The sequence below is a fragment of the Hevea brasiliensis genome, unplaced genomic scaffold (assembly GCF_030052815.1).
Source record: "Hevea brasiliensis isolate MT/VB/25A 57/8 unplaced genomic scaffold, ASM3005281v1 Scaf3, whole genome shotgun sequence".
NCBI lineage: Eukaryota > Viridiplantae > Streptophyta > Magnoliopsida > Malpighiales > Euphorbiaceae > Hevea > Hevea brasiliensis.
The window spans coordinates 1,317,591-1,341,697 of record NW_026614806.1 but is presented as its reverse complement, the minus strand read 5'-3'; the positions used below and the strand labels follow the sequence as shown (position 1 = coordinate 1,341,697).

The 24,107-nt window shown below is 33.9% G+C and overlaps 1 protein-coding gene across 4 annotated transcripts in view; it reads right to left on the bottom strand.

Moving 5' to 3' along the window:
- Positions 1-2,856: 2,856 nt before the first annotated feature.
- LOC131176975 (ABC transporter D family member 1-like) overlaps positions 2,857-24,107 on the bottom strand; it is a 40,180-nt gene continuing 18,929 nt past the window's right edge. For 2 of the 4 annotated variants that reach the window (XM_058141986.1, XM_058141989.1), the window contains 14 exons: positions 19,589-19,688; positions 19,398-19,506; positions 17,576-17,666; positions 17,183-17,307; positions 12,723-12,872; positions 12,494-12,566; positions 7,798-7,978; positions 7,561-7,719; positions 5,827-5,988; positions 5,479-5,715; positions 3,978-4,141; positions 3,823-3,875; positions 3,656-3,734; positions 2,857-3,381 (listed from right to left, as the gene is read on the bottom strand). In XM_058141986.1, coding sequence (XP_057997969.1) covers positions 3,295-3,381; positions 3,656-3,734; positions 3,823-3,875; positions 3,978-4,141; positions 5,479-5,715; positions 5,827-5,988; positions 7,561-7,719; positions 7,798-7,978; positions 12,494-12,566; positions 12,723-12,872; positions 17,183-17,307; positions 17,576-17,666; positions 19,398-19,506; positions 19,589-19,688 — 1,770 coding nt within the window. In that variant the 3' untranslated portion in view covers positions 2,857-3,294. The remainder of the gene's footprint in view (positions 3,382-3,655; positions 3,735-3,822; positions 3,876-3,977; positions 4,142-5,478; positions 5,716-5,826; positions 5,989-7,560; positions 7,720-7,797; positions 7,979-12,493; positions 12,567-12,722; positions 12,873-17,182; positions 17,308-17,575; positions 17,667-19,397; positions 19,507-19,588; positions 19,689-24,107) is intronic. The other 2 variants (XM_058141990.1, XM_058141991.1) reach the window with 2 other exon arrangements.

Below are 24,107 nucleotides of genomic sequence, written 5' to 3'. Positions count from 1 at the left end.
GGTCAAGGTTTATTTATGGCTTCATGGTCGTCTTTCAAGGCTTAGCATGATCTCTAACCATCCATCTTGTTTCCCTTTTGTTCACTTACTTTAAACATGGACATAGCCAGTGTTAACATTCTCTCATTAAATTCCACAATCAACAAAATTCAAAATCTACAAACATCAATAACATCAACAAATTCAAGGTGCAAACAAAAATTAACAAATTCAATGTTAAAATCTATATTCCACTAACATGAATAACACAAAAATCAGCTATTAGAAAACTAGAAAACCCAAAGTCAAGAATTAAAGAATATCTTAAATCCAAAAAGAAAAAATAAACAAACCCAAGATGGCACTAAAGTACACTATAAGTGGAAAGAATTACATTTTCTTAGGAGAATTTTCTTTTTTTCAACCAAAATCTAATCTACCATTGCTTTTTCCTTAAAAGAAATGGCTGCAGTCTTGAACAAAGAGCTCTTAAGTTGGTATCCTTTCACACCAGAATTCATGGAAACAGTAACCAAGTGCTTGAATTTTTAGAACAACCTCAATAGGAACTATGAAGCAACAACAGGTAGGAATAAGAAGAAGAAGAAGAAGAAGGAGGAGGAGGAGGAGGAGGATGCTAACACCATTGCCACTGCCAATACCACCATTGCTTCTAGCAGTTGGTTTGGTCAAGGATTATTGTGGCTGGAAGCTTAATATTGAAAGATGTCCAATGCCACTGTCCATACCACCAATGCCACCAATGATGCCAGTGGTTGTTTTGGTCAAAGACGTTTGTGGCTAGAAGCGTGATGTCAAAAGGAGTCCAATGCCATTATATTCACTTACTAGTTTTGCTTGATCAAACATTTTTCTCTGGTAAGTGTCTCTAATTAACTCTCCCTCCTTTCACTATTGTTGAAGTCACTATCAATTAGGAAATAAAACTTAGGGTTTACTAGTGATGGTCAAAGTAAGCTTTGATCTGATCATGACTTCTATCACTAAAAATACGCTCAAAAGCTAAGATTAAGAGAGGTGACCTTTTAAGCAGCGAAAACAAGGAAAGGGTAGAAAAGCAGGAGAGAGGAAGGGGATAGGGAATGTGCTTAAGATTGTAAAGGAGAAAGGGATGCGACAGAGAGTAAAGGTGAGGGGGGTGTCCCATGGCAAAAGTGGCAAGAGGTAAAGAGGTGCATATTCATAAGAGAGAAAGAGCATTGAAAGATAATATATATTTATTTATTTTATTAATTTTTATGCATCAAATACCAACTTAGATATGTTACATTATCAATTTTTTCATTTTTAAAAGAACAAAAAAATTTAGTAACCGGTAAAACTAGTTTTACTATTACTTTAAGTCAAAATTGGGAGAGTTTTAAAATATAATTAAAATTAAAAGACAATATTACAAAATCAAACTTCAGCAATTATAAGTGAAATGAATCGATTTCTTAGAATGAAGTAGCTTGATCATATAAAATAAATAAATGATTGTTGGTGATATTTAAAACAAATCCATCAAATGAACACCTATTCAAATAAAATCTAAAATATTTAAAAATTTCATCATAAAATGATATAAGAAAAGCACTAGGGAAATTTCGCCCAAATTTATAGGTAGATGTAGAGGATTAATCATGTTTAAAGTATAAATTACAATTAAGAAGTTACTCACCCTTTTAAAATTCACTAATATTTAAGTAAATGGAACAAAGCAATAAATTATAGTAGTCCCTGCATTTTAATAAAACTAACAACTTAGGCCCCATGTTTTATATTTTACTTCTGTTAAACTATTTAGTCCCTCAGTTAATTTTTTTTAGTTAGTCAATGCCGGTCAAAGTCTTTTTATTCCTTCTATTTAGTGAAACTAATTAGTTAACCCTGATAAACAACTCTAATCTTCTCTTCCTCATTTCTCTTTTATCATTTTTTATTTTTCAGTTTCTATGTTTCTTCTCCTCTGTACCCACACCCTTCTCTCTCTTATTCTCTATCTATGTTTCCTCTATGATCGTAGAAGTTGTCTTCGTTAAAAAGTTAAATAATTCCCTTAAATCTCTAAGTAATTAAAAAAAATTATTTTTCAGTACAGAAAACACAAAAATATTATCTAATGAATTGAATGAAAACACTTAGAATGATTTTCTTTAAAACTATTAAGTCTAATCTTTGAATAATTCCAGTTAATTCAGTTAAGCATCTTATGACAAAAATGAATTGCTATATTTTTTAAGCATCTATTTTTATTGACAAGTTTTACTTTCTATAAATTGTTATTTTATATAGGACTATCCACATAAAATTATATTGTATTGATAAGAGTATAATTTCTCCTCTTTTTCATATTAATATCAACCAATATCCACAGATTGAGCTAGAAATGGTGGCAAAAAAATTCTTAATGAAATTCAATTAATAGTTTCAATATTTCGAGTGTCTTAGCGTTGAAGAGTCGGCCCTTCGAAATCCCAGAATGCGTACATAAAACATATAACCTTAACATGTAATAATAAAAATATTATGATTTTGTTAAGAAACTCAAAACTGAATTACATACTATCATTGTTTTGAATACCTATAAAATATTAAATATTCAAAAATATTCAACTCATTGTAAACCTATATTGAGCAGAAGGTAATTGTTAGGCCTTTCTAGTCAGTATATTCTTTCTAAAAATTTGAAATCAAATTAGAGGAGCGAAGTTACTGGGATGTAGATGCTTTGGTGATATATATATATATAAAGAGAGTTTGCTCTTGCCAATAAAAATGTGTTACCTTAATTTCAAATAAAAAAAAAAAAAAAAAAAAAAAAAAAAAATCATATTTTGACTTGTCATAATTTTTACCTAGAGGGAAAACAAGACAGTAAAATAGGTATCCTTGTCCTGCAATTTTATTGATATAAGTCCAATTCAAATAATCAAGCATTCAATTCTTACAATACAATGGGCATATTTTCCCAAAAGAGAGAAGAAAATATAACAAAACTGTACAGAATCACTATGCTAAATGACATCCCTGTATGATTATCCTTAATTTTAATGATTCTGGAGATACTGCTTATGCGATCGGCTTTTCTTTTCATCCTATGCTCTGATGATTTATATGAAAAACGATCAGATCCTATTTCACGGAATACTCAAAGCATGGTTGGCAGGTTCCCTCGGCCATACTCATGCATTGAGCAAAACAACTTACTGAAATCTGTATAAATATATTCTATTCTGAATGGTAATCTGCATATGAGATCTAATGCCATTAATCACACAGATTAAATCAAGAAATGCTGATATTACCGTCAAGTTATTGCCTTATTGTACGAAGCTCCCAGTTACCCTCACCGTCAATAAGCCGTAATTCCACAGAGTGGAATGGTATTAGAGCAGGACGCTGAAAAGAAAAAGGAACAGTTGAGGGAAGAGCATTAAATTCTAGTAAAAATACAAAAGCTAAAACACCTAGTTGGAGGATGACCACGTCACATTTCTGTAAATTAATATATTTATCGTAAGTATTGCAATGAAAATTGTTTGTGCTTTCAAAATAAAATCAAAACAAACAAGATGTTCTAAACATGACCCCGATGCAACTGCTAGAGAACTTGATCTCATCAGATCACATACACCATGGTTTCATTTTCCATTAAAATAAACATGCCACTTGCCTGTGAGGATGTAACAACTGTGATGTTCATATCCTTGGCAAGCCTATAAAGTTGTTCCTCAACATCAACACTTGTGGCACTAAGAAAAAAGAAATACACATGTGATTAACATACCATTATTTATGTAGTTGATAAAATTTCAGGTGAGGTTAAGAAAAATAACATACTTGGTGCACTCGTCAAGAATGCCAAATTTGGGCTTGTGAAAGAATAGGCGTGCCTTGTAAAACAAAAGCATCAAGTCAAAAAGTTCAGGAATCCAATTGTGCAATCCTGTCCCTTCCATTTAAATATGAAGATAGCACAGATTAGCTTTACTCACCATGCCTAATCTCTGTTGTTCTCCAAGAGAGAGAATATCTTCCCAATTCAAATTAGCATCCCAACCACCTTCCTCCCTTTCCAGAAGATAATTTAATCGAACATTCTCCAGAATAGCTTTTAAGCGTGCATCGAGAATCTTTGTGGTGTCACCAGATATTTTATCTGAAATTTAGCACAATCAGAATACAAGAGGGGCAACAGAACGGAGAAATTACATCTCAGAAAATCATAACACCACTATGAGCACTGAGCACTGGGCATGCAAATTACAAAATCACTCTACAAACTTTACTTGAACAATAAAAAAGAGATGATTCAGTACTTCTTAACCGAAAAAAAAAAAAAAAAAAAAAAAGGCTCCTAAATAGCTGTATGCAATGAAAGGAGCTGGCATCTTTAGATGAAGATGTTTGAACATTGAAAACTAATCAAAACTTAAATTTGGCATTTAGCCAATGTTTAGCATCTCCCTGAATGACCACAGTTGAAAGTAAGAGAGAAAGAGGGAGGGAAAGATTTAGAATTCCAAGGCTCCCTGAAAAAATGGAGCAAAGGAGCAGCAACCATTTGTTTTCCCCAACAAATTCAGTTTCACAACATTTTCAAATGTATCAAAAGATATTTGTTCTCACTGCATTTTTCTCTCTATTTTCGCTCTCAAGTTTCTTCCTCATGAGATACCTCCCATCCCCCTTCTTTCTTTAGTTTTTTAATGCTTTTCACTTCAGATTAATCGTTTCTTGGTTGGATTTGGAGAGTTTTTCTGTAGAGGTTTGCCTTTTTTGTGTCCAAATCTGAGCTTTTCTTCGATTTTGGTCTTTCCCCACCTGAGGTCTGTTTGCTGGTTTCCTGGATTAGATCTTCACAACGAGCCAAAGTAGAAAACTTTCAAGACTTCTCCAACCTTTTGTGTGTGAAGAATCTAGATTTGGAACCCAAAGCATGGAGAAGCCCATGTTTCTCTTCAAAATGAGAGATTCAAGTCCAGCTCACTTCCTGCCTGATGAAGAAATTTGGTGCACATCCCTCCCACAATTAGGAGCTGAAATTCCATTCCCATAATTCCATTGCACTGTAACACTTCATGGATAGCACCCTCAGGCCTCATATGGGTTGTGTTTTGAGTTACGGTATTGTAATGCTAGGTTCTCTCTCTCCCTTGTTAATGAAATCACTTAACTCATGTTCAACAAAAAAAATATACATATTAATAATTGCATCAAAGATGAAAAAAGAACTACTTTTATCATTTAACATACTTTTACCAAAATTTTCAACATCCATATATTTGTTTGTCCTTAATAAATAAACATATATATTTTACGTTCGACATTCATACGTATATATGTAATAGTGAAACCTCATTTGTTGATTAACCAAAATGTTAGGAGTGTAAAACGTATGCATGCCTTACCAGATGCATCAATTTAGACTTTCAACCATGTATACAGGAGACATTTGAAAACATCAAGGATTTACAACGTATTCAAGTACTTTACCTTCGCCATGCAACTTTAATGTCATGAGTGCTGCTTCATCGTGAGAGAGAGGATATACAATTTGATCTCTCAAGGTTCCTAAGCATGTGTATGGTCGTTGAGGAACATAGAAGATGCCACAACCAGATTCACTATCTTCATTATTAAGTTGAGATGCTTTGGCAAGTCTGCCACTCACAATGGGCCAAAGACCTCTAAGGACTCTGAAAATAGAACTTTTCCCACTTCCATTTGGACCTTAATCATTTGATATGATGTCAGCTTTAAGTTTGTACAATGATAAAAATAATGCAAGAGCATCAGATGTAAATTTGCATAAAAAGGTAGATAAAGAAATTAATTCACTACCTGTGACAAGCAAGCTTTTTCCTCGTACTATGTCACATGTCAACCGCCTTGCCAACAATTTCTGTGCAGGTGTAATGATATCAACCTCCACAAAGGAAATGGCATCTTTCGCATTACTATCACTCTCCTTAGATGGAGATAGTTTATCAACCAACCAATCCCCTGACAGGATAAAATCAAATAAAAACAAAGGTAATGAATTATTTTGAGCATCCATAGATAATGACTGATGCGATAATATGCAAGTGAATAAAGATAAAGCTGGTTATACCACATTGGAATTATAATTGCTCAATATTTTACAGAAGGAATAACTCTACTTCAATGTATACATACAAGTTTATATATGAAATTGATCTACTCCATCGAAACCAGTTTCATGCCTCTCAGTGGCATTGCATTGCTGAGGCAAGTTGTCTCGGATATTTAGATTCTTTAACTCCTGACTCCTGAAGATGAGTTTCATCTATATTTTCCAATTCATTTCTAAGACAAAAAATAAGAAAAACACTGGTATCTAATGAAAATAGGAAAAGGAATAGCTATTAGTAAATTACTGGAAAAAAGAGAACAGCATTACTAGGAAGTTGATTTAGGAGTTGAGGACACTGGCATCGAATGAAAATAGGAAAAGGAATAACAATTAGTAAACTAATGGAAGAAAGAGAACAGCATTACTAGGGAGTTGATTTAGGAGTTGAGGTTGTCACTTGTCCTAGCTTGTCTATATGGCCTTTGATTCTGTTGTATTAGTTCTAGTTATTCTATGCTCCGTTTCATTGTACCTAGTGGCTAGTCCATCCCTTTTTTTAGCCCTATTTTGCCTTGTTAAAATACTGAACTCTACTCAGCTTCAATCCTAGGCTTGTTCGGGTTAGCTATATGGATCACTTCCTTCATTATGTTCAGAGATTAATGGTCCTTCTACACATGGTTGCTTCATTCAGTGAAAAAACTTCTTGATAAATATGCAGCCATGCATCTCATGGGCAAAGGCCTTCAAAATTCCAAACCAATATCCATCCTTTTTATCTCACTGAGAAGTCCAGATAAAAGGATGATTATTATTGGATATTTTTTTTAAGCACTAGAGTGCACAAAGCAAGCTTAGCAAAAATGTAAAAGACCAGAGTTGCATAAAAGCATTTTTAGTAGTCAGACCTTTCCAAAGAAATATGAAGGCAAAACCTTCTCAAGTGCACAAAACCAAGCAATTACCAGATTTTGTCTTCAGAACATATCAGCTCCTTTATCAGAATATTGAATGCATACTTATACAAACAAAACAACCTACTCCTACATAACGACAATTTTAACTTGGATACATGTAGGATAGTTAACTAATGTTAGTTACAATTGTATGTCATCTTGACATATACCAAATCAAAGTGTTTTATCTGATCCTACTCGATAAATATCTCCACACCTTTACTTTTAACTTGTATTAGGGCTAGATAATTTCTGTAAATTGTTCTATTTTGGCAATACACAGCCATTTAGTTTCATTTGATCCTGCACTTATGTTTTCCTTGTCAGTATTTCTCAAATTCAAGTCTTTTTTACTGCAATTTGTCAATGATATGCAGAGCTGTTAATTCTTCCTGCTGCTGGAATGACATTAAAAGAAAGTCCCAATCTCCTTTTTTTCTCCCCCCTAAGGCCCAGGAAATTGGATTAATAAGGAACCTTTTTTTTTTAATATAAAGAATACAATCAATAGAATGAAGAATTTACCAGACTGAGCAGTATCTAGAAGCTCTTCCAGCTCAAAAATTCTATTTATACTGCCAGAGAGCTCAAGGAACTTCTTATGCAGTTCAAGAATGTCTCCAAATGCTAAAAAGCTCTGAGAGACTACAGAGGCTAAGAACCGCAATGCATGTGCTAGCTCACCTGAAAAATGTGTAACAAATATGTGGGAGAGTGATAAAAAGAAAGTTGCAATTCAAGTTAATTACAATCTAATCTCACCTTGAGTTGAAACCTGAGCTCGGTCTCCCTTGTGTTCCATTGCATATAACAAGCTCAAACCCCAAGTTACATTATGTGGGAGTTGCTTTGTGACAAAATCATCTAGGATACCATATAGCCATTTCTTCTTTAGAAGTAACAAAGAATGGTCCAGCAGTTCCCTGAATCTTGACTCAATCATCTGCTCAACACAACTTATAAATTAAGGATGATAAAATATATTCTTAAAAAAGGGCATAATATTAGAGTTGAGAAAGGGAGTCAAAATATTTCCTAAAGCATATTGCAAAACAAAAGGTTGACACAAACTGGACTGTGATTGATAGTAAAGCTGCTACAAAAAATTTCTCTAACCAAAAATCAACTTTAATAAATGTCATAATGCCAAAAATCACTGGCATCATAGCAACATCACAAACATGTCAACTGAAATCTACCTCGTTAAATAGTTCTCCAGTTTAAATATCTGCAGGTCACTATTTTCAAGCTGCTTAATAGGTTTTAGAAATTGTTGAAAATTATGGACCTAAGAGTGTGAATATCAAACTGGTAAGCTATATGCTAAACTATGCTTGAAACTAGGATCCCCATCACCAAAATGGCTAAGCCATTTTGGTTTGGTTTGCTAACACTTGTATGCCTTTCAATTTTCATGTACACTGCTAATGTGGAACTTGTTCTCACAAGTGATATTCCAATACTCCCCCCTCAAGTGTAGCTAGATTCAGCTCAAAGCTCACAGGCCTAGTTGTCACTTACCATTGCATGTGCTGGCCCATCTAACTTGGGTCTAGTTTCTCTTGGCTCTGCACTCAAGTTCTAGCTCATTGGGTTAGCTCATAGATCTCATTGGGACTTAGCTCATAGGTCTGGCTCACTGGGGCTTAGCCCACCAGGTTTTCAGGTCCTAAATCTACTTAATGCAAAATAGGAAGTTTAGAATTTTATTTAAGAATTTTAATTGTTATAGAATTAAGAAATTTAAAGAGTTTTTATTGTTTAGAAATTTTATTATTATTAGGTCTATTATTTTCTAATTTATCTTATTTGGTATTCCTAATTAGAATTGAATTAGGATTTCTATTCCCAACTTGATTAGGGTTGTAAGCTCTATACTCAACTCAACTAAGCCTTTATCCCAAAAATTTGGGGTCAGCTATATGAATTCGCTTTCTCCACTCTAAACGATTTTGAGTTAAATCCTCAGAAATTTGTAATGCTTCTAGATCATGTTGTACTACTCTCCTCCAAGTCAATTTAGGTCTACCTCTTTTTTTCTTTCTATCCTCTAACCTAATGTGCTCTACTTGTCTAACTGGAGCCTCCGTATGTCTACACTGCACATGACCAAACCACCTCAATCTTCATTCTCTCAACTTATCCTCAATTAGTACCACTCCTACCTTTTCTCTAATACTCTCATTACGGACTTTATCTAATCTAGTATGGCCACTCATCCACCTTAACATTCTCATCTCTGCAACTCTTATCTTAGACGCATACGACTCCTTCAATGCCCAACACTCACTACCATATAACATAGCCGGTCGTATGGCTGTACGGTAAAATTTACTTTTCAACTTATTGGAAATCGTGCAATCACATAAAACTCTCGTGGCACGTCTCCACTTCAACCATCCGGCTTTAATCCTATGACTAACATCCTCCTCACATCCCCCATCTACTTGAAGGACTGAGCCGAGATATTTAAAGTGATTACTTTGGGACAGTACCACTCCATCCAAACTAACTCCTTCCCTATCACCAGTTTGGCCTTCACTGAACTTGCAATGCATGTATTCTGTCTTCGTTCTACTTAAATTAAAGCCCTTTGACTCTAGAGTACTTCTCCAAAGCTCTAGCTTTCTATTGACTCATTCCCGCGTCTCATCTATCAGAACAATATCATCCGCAAACATCATGCACCAAGGAATACTCTCTTGTGTATGTTTCGTCAATTCATCTAAAACTAATGTAAAAAGGTAAGGGCTTATAGCTGATCCTTAGTGTAATCCAATTGAGATCGGAAAATCTCGTGTCCCCTCCCACTGTGCGCACAATAGTAGTTGCTCCTTCATACATATCTTTCAACACTTGTATGTACCTACTAGATATCCTATTTTGTTCTAACACACTCTATAGGACATCTCTTGGAACACTATCATAAGCCTTCTCCAAATCAATAAAAATCATGTGTAGATCTTTCTTCACATCTCTATATTTCTCCATCAAGCTTCTAATAAGAAAGATCGCTTCCATAGTTGAACGACCGGGCATGAAGCCAAATTGATTGGGAGAGATAGAAGTATCACGACGTCGTCGATACTCCACAACTCTCTCCCACAACTTCATAGTATGGCTCATGAGTTTAATTTCCCTATAGTTCGAGCAACTATGTGTGTCTCCCTTATTTTTAAAAATAGGAACTAAAATACTCCTCCTCCATTCATCAGGCATTTTCTTTGAGTTTAGAATCTTATTAAATAATTTAGTTAATCATGTCACTCCCATATCTCCCAAACACTTCCACACTTCAATTGGTATTCCATCGGGTCCACAGGCTTTACCCACTTTCATTCTCTTAAGTGCTTCATTTACTTCTAAAGATCTAATCCTTCTAGTATAATTCACATTTTTTTTCTATCGTTCTATAGTCTATATTCACGCTATTACTATTTTGACTATTATTAAAGAGATCATTAAAATAATTTCTCCATCTTTCTTTAATGTCCTCATCTTTCACCAACATTTTTCCTACTTTATCCTTAAGGCACCTAACTTGATTGAGATCTTGACATTTCATTTCTCTCCTCCTTACTAATCTATAAATATCTTTCTCCACTTCTTTAGTTCCAAATTTCTCATATAACTTTTCAAAGGCCTATGCTCTTGCTTGACTAACTGCCTTTTTTGCCTCTTTCTTTGCTATCTTGTACTGTTCATATGCCTCATTATTATCACATTTAGGTAATTTCTTATACCATTCTCTTTTCCTCTTCACTGCCTTTTGTACTTCTTCATTCCACCACCATCTCTCTTTTGAGGGTGATCCATATCCTTTAGACTCTTCAAGTACTTTTCTAACTACTTCTCTAATTTTTGATGCCATCTGTATCCACATATCATTGGCCTCCATATTCAGCTTCCATGCTTCGGACTCCAGAAGCTCATTTTTGAACTTCACTTGCTTTACTCCTTTGAACTCCCACCACTTTGTTCGAGCTACACTATTTCTTCTGACCTTACTTGAATCGTTCCTAAACTTGACATCTAAGACCACTAACCGATATTGACTTGTCAAAACCTCTCCTGGAATGACCTTGCAATCCTTGCAAAGAGCTCTATTTGTCTTCCTGGTTAAGAGGAAGTCGATTTGGCTTCTATGTTGCCCACTTTTGAAAGTCACTAAATGTGACTATCTTTTTATAAAGTAGATATTTGCTAGTATTAGGTCGTATGCCATAGGAAAATCCAGGATGTTTTTTCCCTCCTCATTTCGACTGCTAAAATCAAAACCTTCATGACTACTGCCTTTAGGCCTCACTACTCCAATACCAACAAAGTGGACCAGATCTAACTCAACCCCAAAAGCCCAAATCTTTTTATTTAACACTCTTGCCTTATACCTGGTCAATGTAACACAATACAATCCCTTGCGCCCAGGCATGAACATCTTGCGAGAAGTTTGCATGACTGGTGACCAAACATCGAGATAATGATCGACTCTGATACCATGTTGAAAATTATGGACTTAGGAGCATGAATATCAAACTTGCAAGTTACACACTAAGCTAGACTCCCCATCACCAAGTTTAGTTTGCTTATACTTATATGCCTCTCAATTTTCATGTATGCTGATGGGGAACACGGTAAGAAACGATGATTTTCGTCTACTAAAATTTCAATTGGTTTAAACAACATATAGGCAAAAGGTAAATACTTATAAATAATAATTTGAATTATACTAAAAGTTACTCCCATATGAGTATTGATCTGGAATAAAAGCTGATATTATTGTAACATATTCCATAAATTTTTAAAAATTCCCATGTGTAAAATCCTGTATTCAAAGCTATAATGAGTGATTAAGTCTAATGATCAATGCCCAAAACATTAAGCAACGTTACACTCCAACATATATATCAGGTCTGCGCTTGTTTGGAGAGATCATAAATGATTAAAGTATGCCATTCACAATACATAAAATATTCAGCCAGAGTTGCTCCTGTATAAGGAGCGAGATATTGTAATGTAGCCGGAGAATCCGCCGTTTCCACTATATATATATATATATATATATATATATATATATATATATATATATATATATATATAAAGTTGAGCTTAGTTCATATTACACCACAATTTGCCATGTGTCATGTCTTTTTTCTTGACAATTGGCTTCTTAATTAATTAGTATTTTTCCATGTAAGACTAATTTTCCATACAGTTGACATTACAAGATGGGTCACTATTTAAGATATAATTATTACATGCCTTAATATATTCATAATAAAACTCTATTTCTACAAAAGTTATTTATTTAAGAAAACACACTATTACATGCACCAATGTATAAATAATATTTTCATATTATATATAAAATTATATCATAATAATAAATCCAATAATTGCACAGGCATATGACCAGTTCTAGTATAAAATTAAGTAAAATGATAAAACACAAGTAGCTTACAGCTTTTTCTCTTGCACCACCTCCAAAGAAGGCAACAGACTCGGCATGTGTACATAGTCTTTCGTGCATGAACCTAATATATGCATGACAAAGTGAGAACAATTTTTACAGAAAGAGGCAGCACCAAAGGTTGTTACAATCATCATATATATTCAAACGTAAATCTTTCTCCAACATGTAAAATATATAACAACACTAAATATACAAGGCATATATGAGATTAAATTACCTAAAAGTTCCTTCAAGTTGTTGCTCTCGACTTGCAAGATCACCAAAGTCAGGAGTTACAGTTCTCAAAAAACCCAGACCAAGCAGCATATAAGTATACAATATGGCAACTCCCCTCTGACCTGTTAACAGCTTCATTCTCCAGGTAAACCTTACAAATTGAGCAGTGGAATACATTATTGGCACATAGAAATAGGGAGAGTACTTATCAGAATGTTAAGAGTTTGCTTGGTTCAATTCCAAAACACAATTTTGTGAAATTCAATTGAATTTCATGTTTTGTTTGTTTGATTTGAAAAGAAAAAAAAAAGAATTAAATTCAAAAAATTGGTTATAAATAAAACCAATTCCTATCAAACTTGAAGGAATTTGAAATGAATTCCACATAACTTACATAAATTTTTTTGCACTAAAATGCTCTTATTTTTATTTCCTCTCAATTATTCATCTTTTTATACACTCTCCATGTTGAAATTATTCACTTTAAAACTTTAATCACTAATGTTATCAACAGAATTTACTACACCCAATAAGCACCATTAATTAATTAAAAAATTAAAAATGGTACGAATCTTCAAAGAAAAATAGCCCAAGTACCATTAATATCATCCTTAAATTCTTCCTTAAAGCAATTTGTCACCTTACACAATTCTTCCTAAAAAAGTCTCCTTTTTATATTTATTACTATATAAAATATTTTACATTTGTCCTACTTTTTAACATTTAAGTTTATCATGCACTTAGTAATGACACTATTTATGTTATATAAATCTCTTATGTTATTTTATTTTATATTTATTACCATATTATTAATTGGTTTATATGTTTGTTAATTGTTATAAATTTATTAGGTATAAGATTTTTTTTGAATCCTGCAGAAAATTATATGTTTTTTAATTTTACTCTTGAGGATAACTCCGCCTAAGTAGTTTGCGCTTAACCAGTCCCAAGCCCGGATAAAGGAGGAGGGTTGCGGTAGGTGATAACTAGCGTAAAAATTTCGTCACACCCTATAATATGGATTCAAATGATATAAACGTTAGGGCGTCCTCTACTAACGATGCGGTACATCGGAGCCCAGGTATAGTGAGAAATATGCAAGGGTGTAGGGCGTTCACCGAAAGCGACGTGCCATGCCAACGCCCGAGTGTGGTGTTAAGTGAGCAAGGGTTCCCACATCATGGACGGGTGTGGGTAAAGAAGTTAGTCCATAGGACAGATAGTAGAATAAATAGTGAAACAGAACACAAGATAGACATAGAAAACAATAGAAGATATCATAGAAGAAGACCAATTAGGAAGGAGCAGGATAGGAGGATGATCAGGGTTGATACTTAGAATGTTGAATCACTTACAGGAAAATTAATGGAGCTTGTGGATACCTTGGAAAGGAGAAGGGTGAATATTGCTTGCATTCATGAGACTAAATGGGTAGGAGAGAAAAGTAAGGAAGTGGGTAATTCAGGGTACAAACTGTGGTTTACAGGAAAGGAGAGAAACAAGAACGGAGTGGGTATAATCATAGACAGGACATTGAAAGATGCAGTAATAACTGTGAAAAGAATAGGAGATAGAATTATACTAGTAAAGCTAGTACTAGAAGGAGAAACAATAAATATAGTTAGTGCTTATGCCCCACAAATAGGACTAGCCAGTGAGAGTAAACAAAGATTTTGGGAAGATATGGATGATTTAATGCAAAGCATACCGAATGAAGAGAATGTTTTCATCGGTGGAGATTTGAATGGACATGTAGAAAGTGATAGACAAGGTTATGAGGATGTTCATGGAGGTTTTGGTTTTGGCAGTCAAAATGAGGAGGAAAAAAGCATCTTGGATTTTGCTATGGCATACGACCTAATACTAGCAAATACCTACTTTATAAAAAGATAGTCACATTTAGTGACTTTCAAAAGTAGGCAACATAGAAGCCAAATTGACTTTCTCTTAACTAGGAAGACAAATAGAGCTCTATGCAAGGATTGCAAGGTCATTCCAGGATAAGCTTTAACAAGTCAACATCGGTTGGTCGTCTTGGATGTCAAGTTTAGGACCAATTCAAGTAAGGTCAGAAGAAATAGTGTAGCTTGAACAAAGTGGTGAGAGTTTAAAGGAGTAAAGCAAGTGAAGTTCAAAAATGAGCTTCTCGAGTCCGAAGTATGGAAGCTGGATATGGAAGCCAATGATATGTGGATACAGATGGCATCAAAGATTAGAGAAGTAGCTAGAAAAGTACTTGGAGAGTCTAAAGGACATGGACCACCCTCAAAAGAGAGATGGTGGTAGAATGAGAAAGTACAAAAGGCAGTGAAGAGAAAAAGGGAATGGTATAAAAAATTACCTAAATGTGATAATAATGAGGCATATGAACAGTACAAGATAGCAAAGAAAGAGGCAAAAAAAGGCAGTTAGTCAAGCAAGAGCACAGGCCTTTGCAAAGTTATATGAGAAACTTGAAACTAAAGAAGGGGAGAAAGATATTTATAGATCAGCAAGGAGGATAGAAAGGAAATGTCAAGATCTCAATCAAATTAGGTGCATTAAGGAAAAAGAAGGAAAAGTGTTGGTGAAAGATGAGGACATTAAAGAAAGATGGAGAAATTATTTTAATGATCTCTTTAATGATAGTCAAAATGGTAATAGCGTAAATATAGATTATAGAACAATAGAAAAGAATGTGAATTATACTAGAAGGATTAGATCTTTAGAAGTAAAAGAAGCACTTAAGAGAATGAAAGTGGGTAAAACCTGTGGACCCGATGAAATACCAATTGAAGTGTGAAAGTATTTGGGAGATATGGGAGTGACATGGTTAACTAAATTATTTAATAAGATTCTAAACTCAAAGAAAATGTCTGATGAATGGATGAAGAGTATTTTAGTACCTATTTTTAAAAATAAGGGAGACATACAGAGTTGCTCAAAACTATAGGGGAATTAAACTCATGAGCCATACTATGAAGTTGTGGGAGAGAGTTGTGGAGCATCGACTACGTCATGATACTTCTATCTCTCTCAATCAATTTGGTTTCATGCCCGGTCATTCAACTATGGAAGCGATCTTTCTCATTAGAAGCTTAATGGAGAAATATAGAGATGTGAAGAAAGATCTACACATGGTTTTTATTGATTTGGAGAAGGCTTATGATAGTATTCCAAGAGAGGTCTTATGGAATGTGTTAGAACAAAATAGGGTATCTATTAGGTACATTCAAGTATTGAAAGATATGTATGAATGAGCAATTACTATTGTGCGCACAGTGGGAGGGGACACAAGAGATTTTCCGATCTCAATTGGATTACATCAAGGATCAGCCATAAGCCCTTACCTTTTTACATTAGTTTTAGATGAACTGACGAAATATATACAAGAGAGTATTTCTTGGTGCATGATGTTTGCGGATGATATTGTTCTGATAGATGAGATACGAGAAGGAGTCAATAGAAAGCTAGAACTTTAGAGAAGTACTCTAGAGTCAAAGGGTTTTAAGTTAAGTAGAACGAAGACAGAATACATGCATTGCAAGTTCAGTTAAGGCCAAACTGGTGATAGGGAAGGAGTTAGTTTGAATGGAGTGATACTGCCCCAAAGTAATCACTTTAAATATCTAGGCTCAGTCCTTCAAGTAGTGGGGGATGTGAGGAGGATGTTAGTCATAGGATTAAAGCCGGATGGTTTAAGTGGAGACGTGCCACGGGAGTTTTATGTAATCGTAAGATTCCCAATAAATTGAAAGGAAAATTTTATCATACAGTCATACGACCGGCTATGTTATATGGTAGTGAGTGTTGGGCACTGAAAGAGTCGTATGCATCTAAGATAAGAGTTGCAGAGATGAGAATGTTAAGGTGGATGAGTGGCCATACTAGACTAGATAAAGTCCGTAATGAGAGTATTAGAGAAAAGGTAGGAGTGGTGCCAATTGAAGATAAGTTGAGAGAAGGGAAATTTAGGTGGCTTGGTCATGTGAAGCGTAGACATACGGAAACTCCAGTTAGACAAATAGAGCACATTAGGTTAGAAGATAGAAAGAAAAAAAGGAGTAGACCTAAATTGACTTGGAGGAGAGTAGTACAACATGACCTAGAAGCATTACACATAGGATTTAACCCAAAATCGTTTAAAGTGAAGAAAGCGAATCCATATAGCCGACTCCAAATTTTTGGGATAAAGGCTTAGTTGAGTTGAGTTGAGTTGAGTTTTACTCTTGAGGATAGTTTACGAAATAAAGACAAATGAATTTCAATTCTGGAATTATATCAAACATTAATTATATGGAATTCAATTAAATTCTGCATTTTAAGTTGTATCGTACCAAATAGTGGAATTCATTTCAAATGAATTTCAAAATTTGTGGTAGAATTGAACAAAACACTTAAGTAAATCAGTTTTCTACATTCTACAAATAAGAAATTAGTATTATACCATAATAATTAAATAAAGTTGACCCAAGTACTCACCACAAGATGTCTACTAATGGCTTTACCATTCCAGTTACCAGTCCGGACAAGTCTCTGGTTAGCTTTTCAAGATCATCAGTTATTCTTTGATCTGCGTCAATATTTTTGCTTGACATATGAAAGACCTGCAAGAACAAATATTGGACATGAAGTTATGGCTTTTGATGGCTGACACAAGAATTATGTGAAATACTATCTACATATATATAAATATACAGCTTCAACTAATTAAAAACCATTTTGCACAATAAAAAAGCACAAAACTTTAAAAAATGCATACCCAAGAAGTTTTCCATTTAATTAGTAAATGCCAGCTACTAACAGAAACTGTTAATGCATTTCAACAGTGAATCAAACTACAAAATAGATGTTAAATACTCCAAACCTAATTACCTTGTAAAACGCATTGTTTCTCAAATAGTTACTTAGTAGATGCTGAGTCAAATGAATCCTCCATCCAAGGGCCAACCTGGCTGTCAAGTGCCTGTGAAGGAAGGAAGAATTTACAAAGAAAGACCAGTGTAGATTACATGTCCTTTTTCAAGATTAGTGATGAGAAGAAAGTTTATTTGCAAAAGAACCATGCGCCAAATTTAGGGCTAAAAAGTTTGTCATAAAGGAATAAATGGGGCAAATAGCTTTGAACCCACCAACCCATTTCTTAAGGAGGTCATACTCAATCCAGAAGGTGATAATTAAGCTTAATTTCCCATAAGAAAACCAACCCCACTCCCTAAGCCGTGAATAGAAAGGAAAATGAGAAAAATAGGGTCATTGCTCAGCTAGTTACACTTAGAATCATGTCAGAATATTAAGAAGTGGCACTGGCCACTATAATAAAGTAATCTTGAAGGCGGTTAGTTACCAAACCCATAAAAAACTATTTGTTGAATTAAATGGTGTCCTTTCAAGCATATCGAACAGAGAGCATTTCGAAAGACTTGAGACCTGTTCACTTGTAGAAAATAGAGGTAGTTCTCTAGAAATTTTTTCAAAGAAAACTGGTTTTTTAGTTTTCCAAAATTAAACTAAGATTTAGAAAACAGCAACAAAAATCTTGTTTTCTAAATGAAAAACAATGACTTTTCTATACCAATATTATACTATAAATTTTCCATAACTAACGAAAATATGTATTTACAATGATAAAAAAAGCTTAATCATATCATCAAAAATAAATTAATAACACATTAAAAAAAATTAGAAGATAAGTTTCTAAACATAAATTATAATGACTTTCTTTAATTATAAAAGATATGAATAATTTTTTTTATTTTTGAATTAAAAAAATTGGAGTCGTATGCGTCTAAGATAAGAGTTGCAGAGATGAGAATGTTAAGGTGGATGAATGGCCATACTAGACTAGATAAAGTCCGTAATTAGAGTATTAGAGAAAATGTAGGAGTGGTACCAATTGAGGATAAGTTGAGAGAAGGGAGATTGAGGTGGTTTGGTCATGTGAAGCGTAGACATACGAAGGCTCCAGTTAGACAAGTAGAGCATATTAGGTTAGAGGATAGAAAGAAAAAAAGAGGTAAACCTAAATTGACTTGGAAGAGAGTAGTACAACATGACCTAGAAGCATTACAAATTTCTGAGGATTTAACCCAAAATCGTTTAGAGTGGAGAAAGCGAATCCATATAGCCGACCCCAAATTTTTTTTGAGATAAAGGCTTAGTTGAGTTGAATTGAGTTGAGTTGAGTTGAATTAAAAAAATTATCTTCTATTATTGCAAATGTATGCATTTTTCATGTTTTCACATGTTTTCTGTGGAAAATGAAAACTGGAGTCTTCATAGAAAATGAAATGTTGAAATTTAGAAGGATAGAAAACATAGAAGAAAAGTAGCAAGAGAAGTACGGCAAGCCTACATCCACAGACACATTTTATTCACTTGTGTTGCATGTCTTACATAATACGGACTGCTGTCAATATAATCACTGCTAAGATTTTGCTAATCAATCTCATGATTTTCTCATAATCAAGGGATTCTTCAATGAGACATATCCCATGGACTAAGGAAAAATCTCATCAATTCCAACGTGAAAAATGAAAAATAGAAATATTTTTCACAAGTAAACAGCCTCTTCACAACTGCATTAACCACATGTCCAGTTGTAAATAATACACAGAATCACCACTTATGGGAGTAATGATTTTAAAAGTGACTATGGTTACAGCTTCAATACAAACCAATTTGACACCAGAATTACCTCAATGAAGGTGCAATGAAAGAAGATGCAGCACTTTGAAGAATACTAACACCAATTAATCGAACAAAGGATGTTTTATCCTGCTCCAAGACAAACTTTACAGTGGTGCCTGTGAAAATTAATACACTCGATAAGAAGAAAACTATTCCTTGGATTATTGAAGGCATACAGTCAAGTATGGATACTAGTACCATTCAATGAGGCAATCCGATCGGAGACCCATGTTCTTGAGACAACAAGAACAGCAACTGCAAGTAATTGTGCCCCTTGTTTATCAAGTACAGTTGGTACCTGAAATGAAAGCATTGAAAAAGAAAGTATATAAATAAAAAGCATAAAACAGCCAGCCAAGAATTGACAAATTTCGGAGACAAATGCATTGTATAGGCCATAGTGTGCCATTCAGTAGGTTGTGGGAAAATACCAAAGCAACCAAGCAAAGACCACAAATATTGAAGGAATGTGATGGTAAACATACGTAAAAAAGACATGGAAAAGCTAATTCTAATGCCCAAGCACTTATTTGGCACTTTGATGACAAAAAACATTGTTGGGAACTTACTTAGAGCTCTATTAGTCTTGTTTTGAGCTCCACTTATTTGGCGCATTGATGACAAGGATCATTGTGGGGAACTAAATTAGAGTTCCACCAGTCTCGTTTTGATGTTCTTGCCTAGGAAATTTGCAGGATTTTTTACTCTCTAGAAGATGATTGTTTTTGTAATTTTACATTCTATGGGAAGTTCTAGATTTCTATAGGAGTCTTTATTTTAGAGTCCTTGTTGATTAAGGATTACATTTTCGGATCACTTTTTAGATTGATTATGGTTAAGTTTTACTTTGGAATCCAAATCCTTAAAAAGAATAAGAATTTACTTTTTGAGTCTATAAATGCCTACATTTGTAATGTTGTTTGACAGTGTTTTTATCAATAAGAATTCCTGCAGTTTTGCTTCTTGAGTTTTTGATACAATTCTACTCGAGTGTTATGCCTAAAGGATGTTTAGGTGTGACGCCCAACTATGCTATTGCTTACTTGCCTAATTCAGTCCTACAACATCCCTAAAACCAAGCTTCCTGTAATAATTTTACTTCCCAAGCCTACACCCTTCTAAACCTGAACTTTCCAATTCCTGCCCACTTTAGACTCTAACAAGACCTCGAATTTCACCCATAAAGCAGTTACTGGAAATTTTCAAGCCAACAAACTCCCCAGATTTTGTATAGCAGGCTGGCAAAACAATAAATACCGCAATCACGATATGTTGGCACGTCTTGTGTATAAGATGAGTCCAAAGTGATAATACCAACAGAACGTGTAAATTCACCAATACAGCATTACAAATTTATCAAAACCCATTAATTAGCCACACAATCTAGAGCTGACAAAATCTTATCTGTCATGTAACATTTTTAGCTAAAGACCTAAGAATGGATAATGAACGCAAAAGTGCTTGAAAGAATTAGCAAAAGGAAGACTCATATTTCTGAGCGTACCCTAATTCCTTCTAGAAACAAGGACAATATACTGAGATTTGTGCCAAGTATCCTAACACTTCAATCTTCTGTATGGTCTCAATATCAATTTCCACATTCCTAGAAGAGTTGACTACATCAATGGATGACACAAATTAACTTCATGATCTGAGTTGAATTTCTACAACACTGTAGCCATTCTTCTAGATGCAATTTGCAAATTGAAGGAGAAGCCTAATAATAATAATTTGCTCCTGAGCTTTCCAACAAAAGACCATTCACACTTTCCTTCCATCTTCTCGCCCCCACCACCCAAAAAACAAAAAACAAAAAAAAAAAAAAACCACCTCTCTCTCTCTCTCTCTCTCTCTCTCTCTCTCTGCTGCAAACTAGGAAGCCTAAAACAGTGTTATCAAAGGCGAGGAAGGCGCCCAGGCCAGGCCAGGCGCCCCTCTGTCTCCTCGACTAGAATGCCCGGCTGGGCTTTGGAGAGGCAACGCCTCAGGCAGGCGAGGCGAGAGGCGACGACTCATCAAAGCAGCGGTAAGTTTTTTTTTTTTTTTTTTAAATGAAAAAACCAGTAAAGCCACTTGATGCCAACAAAAGAGCCGCACCGCACCACTTCCTCACTAAGACAGCAGAGCCCCACCTCTCTTCCTCGACCTCACGATGACAGGGACAGATCGCAGGGTCCTCTTCCTCGCAACAAAGATAGGTACCCTCTCTCTCTCTTATCTTCTTCTTCTTCTTCTTCTTTCTGATCTCCAATCTCTCTCTCTCTCTCTCTCTCTCTCGTCTTTTTCTTCTTTGATTTCTTCATATCTCCTTTCCTATTGCGTAAAACACTATTTTTTTTTCTCCCCTCTCCTCTTCTCCTTCTTCTTTCAGCAGTCCCTTTCCTACTGCATACCTCTCCACTCCTTCTTCTTTCAGCAGTCCCTTTTTTTTCCCCCTCTCCTCATTATTAATTAGTTATTATTAATTATTTATTTATTTGTTGTTAATTTAATTATTTTATTTTTTATTCTTGTTAATTAATTATTTAAATTTCATGGGTATTGCTAAATTGATTATTTTACTTTGTATTCTTGTTTAATTAGTTGATTAATTAATATGGGTATTGTTGATTTGTTGGTAATTAGTATAATTTTTATTTGTTATTCTTGTTAATTTGATTAGTTTTATTTTTTGCCTTGTTAATTAGACATTAGTTGTTAATTAATTATTTATTTTATATAGGTATTATTAATTTATTGTTAATTTGATTTTTTTTATTTTTTATTATTGTTAATTAATTGTTTAATTTATATGGTTATTGTTAATTTGTTGTTAATTAGTTTACATTTACTTGTTATTCTTGTTAATTAGTTTTAGTTTGATTAATTTTGCTTTTCTCTTGTTAATTAGATATTAGTTGTTTATTTTATATGGGTATTATTAATTTATTGTTAATTTGATTATTTTCTTTTTATTCTTGGCAAGTAATTGTGAAATTTATGTGGATATTAATAATTTGTTGTTAATTAGTTTAGTTTTTACTTCTTATTATTGTTAATTAGTTTTACTTTTGTCTTGTTAATTAGACATTAGTTGTTAATTAGTTGTTTATTTTATATGGTATCATTAATTTATTATTAATTTGATGATTTTACTTTTTGTTCTTATTAATTAATTGTTTAATTATAAGGACATTGTTATTTTTTGTTAATTAGTTTACTGTTTTACTTTTTACTTATCATTCTCGTTAATTACTTATTTAATTTATATTGAGTATTGTTAATTTGTTGTTAATTTATTTTTTTTTCTTGTTAATTTTTTTGTTAGATAATAAATGGGCGATAAGAATAATACATCTGGATCTTCTGTTAGTAGTAGAAGAACGGACCCAGGATGGGCACATGTAATTCAAGTTAGTGAAAATAATACCGATGATCTTCAATGCATGTGTTGTATGAAAGTTTATAAAAGAGGAGTTAATAGAATCAAGCAACATCTTGCTGGAGGTTACAAAAATGTAGTTCAGTGTCCAAAATGTCAAGAAGATGTAAGGAATCAAATGCAGAAATTCATTGCTAAAGAAAGAGAGCAAAAATCAATTATGAATATGGAAAGACCACCTAAATTTGGTGATGTTGAAGTAGTGGGATTAGATGAAAATGAGGAAGAGGAAGAGTTGATGCAAGAAACTGGCAGTGAAAGACGAAGGCAAGCACTGGAGGTTATAGGTACTAGTGCTTCAAAAAAACCAAAAATTTTACCACCACAAAGTAGTAGAGGGCCTATTGACTGTTATTTTCCCCCTATACCTGATGTTATGGGAAAAAATATGAGGCAAACTACCATTGATGAAAATAGTCCAGCTAAAAAGGAGTTAAGGGAGCGTGCTTGTGTTGCCATAGCACGATGGATGTATGATGTGAGAATAGCTTTTAATGTTGTGAATTATAATAGCTTCAGGGAAATGATTTGAGCAATTGCAAGCAATTGAAAATTATGGGAGAGAAATGAAACCTCCAAATTTTCATGAGGTTAGAGTTCGATTACTTAACAAGGAAGTGCAAATCATAAATGATCTTCTTGAGTCTCATAAAGAAGAATGGGAAAATTATGGATGTACATTGATGTGTGATGGATAGACGGATAGAAAAGGGAGAACCTTGATTAATTTCTTGGTTAACAGTCCAAAGGAAAGTGTATTTATTAAATCAGTTAATGCAAGTGATGAATCAAAGACAGCGGCATTATTGGCTAGTTTGATTGAGAAAGAATCGATGAAAATTGGCCCCGAAAAAGTGGTTCAAGTTGTTACAGATAATGCATCAAATAATGTTGCAGTAGGTAAAATTTTTATTTTATTTTTTCTATTACTAAAAAAAATATCATTTTATTTTTATTATTAATGGAGTAAATTTTTCTACTTGTTTATGACAGGAAGAATATTGGAAGCAAATTTTCCTTATCTATACTGGACTCCATGTGCAGCCCATTGTATAGATTTGATGTTGGAGGATATCTTTAAGATCCGTGTTTTCAAATAAACATTCCACAAAGCTGTTGAGCTTACTAATTTCATATATGGCTCTTCAGGAGTTCTAAATATGTTGCGAAAGTTTACTAATGGAGTAGAATTACTAAGTCCAGGGCAAATTAGATTTGCTACTTCTTTTATTACACTGGGAAGGATTCATCTTTAGAAAGCCAACATTAGAAAAATGCTTACTTCAAAAAGTTAGA